General features: G+C 46.4%; 1 protein-coding gene across 1 annotated transcript; it reads right to left on the reverse strand.

Moving 5' to 3' along the window:
- Positions 1-501: 501 nt before the first annotated feature.
- GPHA2 (glycoprotein hormone subunit alpha 2) lies at positions 502-6,765 on the reverse strand. The gene is made up of 3 exons (XM_060260214.1): positions 6,606-6,765; positions 4,135-4,319; positions 502-618 (listed from the first exon to the last, which is right to left on the reverse strand). The coding sequence occupies exons 1-3, from the start codon at positions 6,730-6,732 to the stop codon at positions 517-519; spliced, it is 414 nt and encodes a 137-aa protein (XP_060116197.1). The 5' UTR covers positions 6,733-6,765; the 3' UTR covers positions 502-516.
- Positions 6,766-7,442: the final 677 nt, after the last annotated feature.

Consider the following 7,442-nt stretch of genomic DNA (forward strand, 5'->3'; position numbering starts at 1 on the left):
CAAAGCCTCTGTTCTTGAAAGCCTGGCCTACTTTGTACTTTTATGGGGAAGAACTTTTTAGCAGCTCATTATGCCACTACATGTCTAATGACAAACTATCCCAGAATCCAGTTCCTCTGAAAAATGTTTTAGGCTCTACAGTTAACTAGGTTGACGTTCTTAACCAGTTTAAAACATTTCCCTCAGCCTAATCTTTAAGCAGTTTTTGAACTCTGTGGATTATTAATGGTGTGTACGCTGAAGCTACCCTGCCCCCTTCCATTTCTTATGTACAGGATATGGTCATCCGGTGAATCTGGGTGCCTTTCTCACAAGTTTAGATCATAAGTTAGGAGAAGATGAAGCAGCTGAGAAGGGAGTCATCAAGTAACTCTAAAGGGCAGTGGGCCTGTTCTGAGGGACCTGAATTTAGCAGCTATTTGGGGGGTGGGGTTGGGGAGAAAAGACCTGACAGCTGGCCCTAGAAAAGATTGCTATTAGGGAAAACAGTTTGTGTGTTTCTTCTTGCTCCTCCCTCTAGTATCTGGAGAGACGACACATGTCACACTGACATGTCTTAGCTGTGAAGAGTTCCATAGACTCACGCCAGCTGGTTCCACAATGCAGTCGCACCTTAATCTGCAGGGAAAAAAGGGGAGGGGGAAGCAGAGATCACAATGCGCAATTTGGCCCCTTTTTTTGGAAACCTTCCCTCCTTCCTCTTTCTGTACAGGCCTGACAACCTTTGACCCCATAGTGACTAAACCCCCAAAGAACTGCATTGCAGTAAAGCCTTGCTTCTCTAAAACACTCCCATCTCAGAACTGAGAGCACTAGATACGTAACAGTTCCTTACTTGGTGCTCAGATGTGGGTGTTTTTCTTTACAGGTATCCTCCTTTCATGTTTCTAGTATTAGCCCTGGCAAATCCAGAGAGTCAGTTTGGTGTAGTGGTTAAGTGTGTGGACTATCTGGGAGAACCGGGTTTGATTCCCCACTCCTCCACTTGCAGCTGCTGGAATGCCCTTGGATCAGCCATAGCTCTTGTAGGAGCTGTCTTTGAAAGGGCAGCTTCTGGGAGAGCTCTCTCAGCTCCACCTACCTCACAGGGTGTCTGTTGTGGGGGGGGGGAGAGGTAAAGGAGATTGTGACCGCTCTCAGAGCATAGGGAGGGATATAAATCCAACATCTTCTTACTACATTTATATCCTAACTTTCTTCTCAATGGGACTTAAAGCAGCTTACATTATTTTCCTTGTTTTATCCTCACATACAAGGCTGCTCTTGCCACTAGATAAACTAGGCAATTGCCAAGGGTGCTGGCTTTCTGGGTCGCCAAATTGGGCACCCCCATGCGACTCGGTGACATTATCAGTGCGGGGGGGGCACCAAAAGTTAGCCTTGCCTAGGGTGCCAGAGAGTCTAGGGCCAGCCCTGCTCACACAACAGTCTTGCAGGTTAGGCTGTGTGGCTGGCCCAAGGTCACCCAAGCACAAGTTTCCATGGTAGGATAGAGATTTGGACCTGGGTTTTCCTCATACTAGCCTTGATGCTCTGACCACTACTCTGCATTTCAGATGCCTCCTGTCCTTGACCTATTTCCTGATAATATTTCTGCAAGTAATAGGAAGCCCGCCTCCCTGTAAACAACCCTCACAAATATCATAAAATGGGAGTTGACACTAGATTAGTTTATACTGAGACAAACCGCTTTCTATGCATATATTATTTGTTCCTCAAATTCCTGTACTTTATAGACACATAATTAACATTGTTTATTTAAATGGTGAAATGTGTACAACACAGATGGCTGAAATACAAACGAAGGCAATTGCTGGTTTTGGCTTGCAGAGTTCGTCCTTCCCTGGTATGCTCAGTACAACTGACAGAAGTCTTGGGAAACCAGAAAGTCTTTAACCATTTACAGTGTTGTTTAAATACATGGGCAGATCTCTTTTCCAAAAACTGGGGTCATGGGTTTGGGAAGCAACAAACTTGTATGCAGACATGAGGATAAGTTGGAAATTAGATAGAAGACTTCCCAAACCAGACAACCTTTGTTGGTCCTGGGTGTGCAAGGACTAGGTATCCTAATATAGCCTCTGTACTAGGTGTTCACTTTCAAACTGGTCATTTGATCCTCTGCTTTCCTCACAGTTTGTTTCTGATCTTCTTGGTGGTTTCCTCTGTCTTTTGAGTGACCATGTGAAAATTCCCCAGCTCTGCCTGTCTGTATCCTCCCAGATTTCTCCCCCTTCTACGCAACAGATGCCTAATTGCCATCTCAAAAGCTTAATGTCTGGGTCTCAAAGGCTCAACTTTCTTCCCAGTTCTTCTCCCAAAGCACTATCTGAATATTGAATGCATTAGCAAACCACACCTGATTAGGGAAATGTTCAAGGTGGTCTGAATTTCTTCTCCCACCCACCCCTGCCTTTCTGCAGACCACCACCCCTACTTTGGTTTGCTTCCACACAGCAATGGAGCGTCTGTTGTGGTTGTGAATGACAGCAGCAGAGCATTTCTGCCATAGTTTCCCCTGCACTTGCCTTGACTCAGCTCCCCATGGTGTCTTCCTATGCCACTGAAGAGCTTTTTAATCTCCCCCCTCCCCCAAGTAATTGCTATACAGATATTGAAAAGAGCCTGCAAACAGATGTGTCATGGGAAATTGTGCTGATGAGTGCAGGCCATGCAAAAGCTGCCACCGTCCTACCTATGTGGGGTCCAAATGCATTTTAACCATGATCTTTCAAAAAATAAAAAGCCAGGTTTTGAAAGTTTCCAGTAAAAATACAGAAACCAGGACTAATAAGAGAACTACGTCATGTGGATGCTTCAGAAAGCAGTATTCAGTGGAACAGGCTTCCTCGGGAGGTGGTGGGCTCTCCTTCCTTGGAGGTTTTTAAACAGAGGCTAGATGGCCAACTCACAGCAATGCTGATCCTGTGAATTTATGGGGAGGTGTTTGTGATGTTCCTGCATTGTGCAGGGAGTTGAACAAGATGACCCTGGGGGTCCCTTCTAACTCTATGATTCTACTTCTGTAAGGAAGCCAAGGCAAAGCATCTGCATGGAAGCAACCTCTGAGGGCATGTTGATTCTGAGAGAAATTTTCATAAATGGTGCCACTTGGGTTGCTAGGTTTGACTGTTGGGTCAGTGGGGCATGATCACAGGCCATTGCCCCACTCTCTTACCAAGCTGCTGCCCTACTGAGGGGCAAGAGTATGGGGAGAAATGGCTGGCGCAAGGGGAGGAGGTGTGATTTTCTAACAGAAGTTATGAGTAATTTGCTTAGAAAAAGCTCTTTTGCAATTGGTGAATGGATACCAGCCACTAACTACCAGTTGCTTGTGACCTTAAGAGAGGGGGGTTGGTATATAAAGCAGATTAAAACTGCACAAATAAAATGATTGTACTAAAATATCAACCCAGAAGCAAGCTGCATTCCTTCCCATTTGGCTCTGCTGCAGCTGTAGAAGATGCTCAAGATAGAAACCCCAAACCCTGTAATTGCTGATAACCTCTTAGGAATGGGGGAATTAGAAGCTAAAGATTTCCACCCTTTCCTTGAGGAGCTCAAGGTGACTGGCTATATCATATTTTCTCCTCCTCTTATCTTCATAACAACCCTGGGTTGGTCTGAGACAGAAAAATCTATTTGACAACTGTTGTCCAACCTCCAGGTGAGGCCTGCTTGGAGCTCTCTTGCTGTTACAACTGACCTCCAGATGACAGAAATCAGTTCCTCTGGAGAAAATGGCTGCTTTGGAGCATGGATTCTATGGCACTGTACCCTTGTGAGGACTATCCCCAAGTTCCACCTTTCATAACCTCCAGGTATTCACCCACCCAGAGCTGGCAGCCCTGTGTCCAGTGAGCTGGGAGGAGCAAACAGATCTTAGGCCCTCTAAAGCCATTTGAGAACTGTGCATAGGATTGCCAATTCCAGGTTGGGAAATCCCTGGAGGTTTGAGGGTGGAGCCTAGGGAGGGAGAGGGACCTCAGCAGGATAGGTTGTCAAAAGAGTCTACCCTCCAAAGCAGTCATTTTCTCCAGGTGAACTGATCTCTGTGTCCTAGAAATCTGTTGTAATTTCAGGAGAACTCTAAGTCCCCTCCCCCCCCCTACAGGATAGCACAATGCTTCTCACCTTTTGCATCTTAGTGATGGTACAGCACTGGGACACGGAAGTGATGTTATGCTTGAAGTTGCTGGCCAGGAGGACGGAGTATTTGGAGGGGAAGGCGCTTGATTCGCAGTAGCCCACGCAGGCTTGGACCACTTGGGTGCCCCGGCAGCTGCCTCGGCGGTCACTCTTAATGGTCACATTGAAAGCTGGTACAGAAGAAGGGAAGAAGTCTATGAGAACAGCAACAAGCTATGCAAGATCTGCTGAATTTGTATCAAGTAAGAATCCTGGCCCCAAAGATGAATGTAGAGCCCCTGGGCTGTTTTCTAATTTATTTCATTTATATCCCACCTTTCTGCCCCCCAAAACAGACTACATGATTCGCCTCTCTTTCATTTCACCCTCCCAGCAACTGTGTGAGGGAAGTTAGGCTGAGAGTGTGTGACTGGCCCAACGTTACCCATGGTAGTGGGGATTTGAACCTGGGTCTCTTAGACCTGGTCCAACACTCTTAACTACCTACATCGTGCAAGGTCAGACTGCCTAGTGAAGACTGTTGCATGAGAAGGTAGGCTGAACAGCCATTTAAAGACGATAGGAGTCACCCTCCCATTTCACATCTTCAAGAGCACATGTATATTCGCTAGCCAACTCACTCGTGCTGCATCCTCAGTGATTTATATGGCAAACAGACGCATGGATCTATGCGCTAACTAGACATGCCAAACCCAGAACTCTGTGATTTTTCTTCTTAAGGTTTGCTCCAGTTACGTTTGGAAAGGCTTCAACACCCAGGGGGATCCCCTGCCTAGAAGGAAGTTTCACAGTCTGAGCTTCATTGCTGTGTTGAACCTCAGAGGTTTGGGGGATATTGATGCCACCACTGCTCTGATCTTGTGTTGTGCAGTTTTAGTGTGGCAAAACCCTGAACTAAATCTCCAATATTGTTAAATATATAAAGACTGCCATCACTTTCCACTGCTCTCAACCTTCTATGGGATCTGTGCCTCCTATCTGATGTTAGAGAGAACAGCAACTAAATATCCTTATAGCTTTATAAAATCAAAATATTCTGTGTATCAGACTCTCTGAATTCAAGCATAGTGTAGTAGTTAAGAGCAGTGGACTCTAATCTGGAGACCCAGGTTTGATTCCCTCACTCCTCCACATGTAGCCTACTGGGTGACCTTGGGCCAGTCACAGTTCTCTCAGAACTCTCTCAGCCCCACCTGTCTCACAAGCAGTGTTCCCTCTAAGCTGAGTTGGTGAGAGCTAGCTCACAGTTTTTTAGCCTCTGGCTCACACATTTTTGTCTTGGTTCAGGATGGATGGCCCCAGAGCAAACTAATTTATGTGGTAGCTCACAACTTTCATGTCAGTAGCTCATGAAGTAGAATTTTTGCTCACAAGACTCCACAGCTTAGAGGGAGCATTGCTCACAAGGTACCTGTTGTGGGGAGAAGAAGGGAAAGGTGATTATAAACTGCTTTGAGACTCCTTAAGATAGGGAATAGTGGGATATAAAAAACTATTATTTGTTTTTTAAGTAAGTTCCTAGTGCCTTTTGTTGGGAACAGAGCTTTTTTTGAGCAAGAACACACAGGAATGCAGTTCTGGCTGGGTTGGTATGAGGAGCATGGCTTAATATGCAGATGAGTTCCTGCTAGGCTTTTTCTACAAAAAAAAGCCCTGTGTGAAACATCGGTAATATCAAGGGGTGTGGCATAATATGCAAATAAAGAAGTACACTCCTGAGTGTGTGCAAAGTGCCACTGCAGCCACACTTCTAGGCTGCTGCTCAGAGGCAGGTTGGAGGCTCACAAACCTGCCAGAGAATACTGGCACTTAGCACTGTTCCTATTTCTTGGTTAGACAATGAGCAGTGGGGTTGGGGAGGAGACATGCCATTGATAGGTGCCAGGAGAGACCAACAGTCCAGTTGCTGAAAATGAAGATTGCAAGAACCAGACCTTTCCTACTGGGCCCCTTGCTCCACCTTGCACAAGGCTGGTCCTAAAGTTGCCACCCTCCTGGTGGAGTCTGGAGATCCAGAATTACGGTATTATCTCCAGACTACAATTCCTCTGGAGAAAATGGCTTTTAGAGGGTGGACTTGTATTTAGTGTGCCCTCTAGGACTCTTGCGTTCCGTCTTCTGCAATGGGCATAATACCTAGGAAGTACATCCCAGCTAGGATTGGCAACCTCCAGGTGGGGCCTGGAGATCTCTTGCTTTTACAAGTGATGGCAAGCTGGCAGAGATCAGCTCACCTGGAGAAAACAGCTGCTTTGAAGGGTAGATTCTATGGCATTGTGCCATGCTGAGGCCCCTCCCCTCCTCAAACCCTGCCTTCTCCCAGATCTACCTCCAAAGTTTCCAGATATTTTCCAACACAGAGCTGGCAACCCTATTCCCAGCTGGCCATTCACATCCCACTGCTCAACTTGGGCCGCTATGGGATCTTCCTCTTCTCCCCAAACCTTGGTGCTTACAATGCAGGTGACAGCCCAGTCCTGCAGCTTCATCTCTCCAGCATCCTACAGCCAGCAGAACATAGAGGACAGCGGAATAGAAGGCTGGCATCACTCCAAGGCTCTCTGAAAAACACAGGCTCTGCATTTGCAAAGGTATGGTGCAGCCTCAGTGTGTGAACACAATACATGGCCTAGCAAAACTGTGCAGAACTCTGAAGATGAACCATTTTTATTAACTTATGGACCAATTTCCCACTAGCCTTATGCCGCTCTCACGCTCCTTTTCTCCATGGGGCTTCCATCAGATTTCACACTATCTGCCCTGGGGCTGCAACTAGCTTCGCCTTTTTCCCGGGGCAAACAAACTGGTTTTTAGAGGATCTTGTTTGCTGCGCGAAAGAGGCAGAGCAAGTTGCAGATAGTGTGAAATCTGATAGAAGCCCCGCTGAAAAGAGGAGAGTGAGAGCGGCATAAGGCTAGTGGGAAATCAGTCATGGTGGGAGCCATAATAACTCTGTCACAGCAAAAATAAACAGGAACCTTGTGCCACCTTAAAAAAACAAACAATAATTTCTTCTGGCATAAGCTTTTATGAACCCAAGCCTGCTTCTGAAGATGCATCTGAAGAAGGGGTCTATGGTGGCAGGAGATTTCATAGACATGAGCCCGTGCTGTCTGCTGGCACAGATACAAACACATAAGCGCAGAGGAAAGGAAAGCTGAAAAAAGCAGCACAACCAGAATGTTTTTTTCTTGTTTTAGCTATGTTCAAGCTAGCAGGGTTCTCCCTCTGGAGCATCTGGAGATACCATGACACATTACAGAGTGCAAAGGTTGAGTCTGGGTTCCCCACCC

The sequence above is a fragment of the Heteronotia binoei genome, chromosome 1 (assembly GCF_032191835.1).
Source record: "Heteronotia binoei isolate CCM8104 ecotype False Entrance Well chromosome 1, APGP_CSIRO_Hbin_v1, whole genome shotgun sequence".
Classification (NCBI taxonomy): domain Eukaryota; kingdom Metazoa; phylum Chordata; class Lepidosauria; order Squamata; family Gekkonidae; genus Heteronotia; species Heteronotia binoei.

What these genes read in the sequence shown, in the direction of transcription:
- GPHA2 (XM_060260214.1), bottom strand. Translation starts at nt 6,732, where the DNA reads ATGCAGAGCCTGTGTTTTTCAGAGAGCCTTGGAGTGATGCCAGCCTTC. An exon ending in ACTGGGCTGTCACCTGCATT is followed by an intron (nt 4,320 to 6,605) that starts GTAAGCACCAAG and finishes CTTCTGTACCAG; the next exon opens with CTTTCAATGTGACCATTAAG. An exon ending in CCATCACTAAGATGCAAAAG is followed by an intron (nt 619 to 4,134) that starts GTGAGAAGCATT and finishes TTTTCCCTGCAG; the next exon opens with ATTAAGGTGCGACTGCATTG.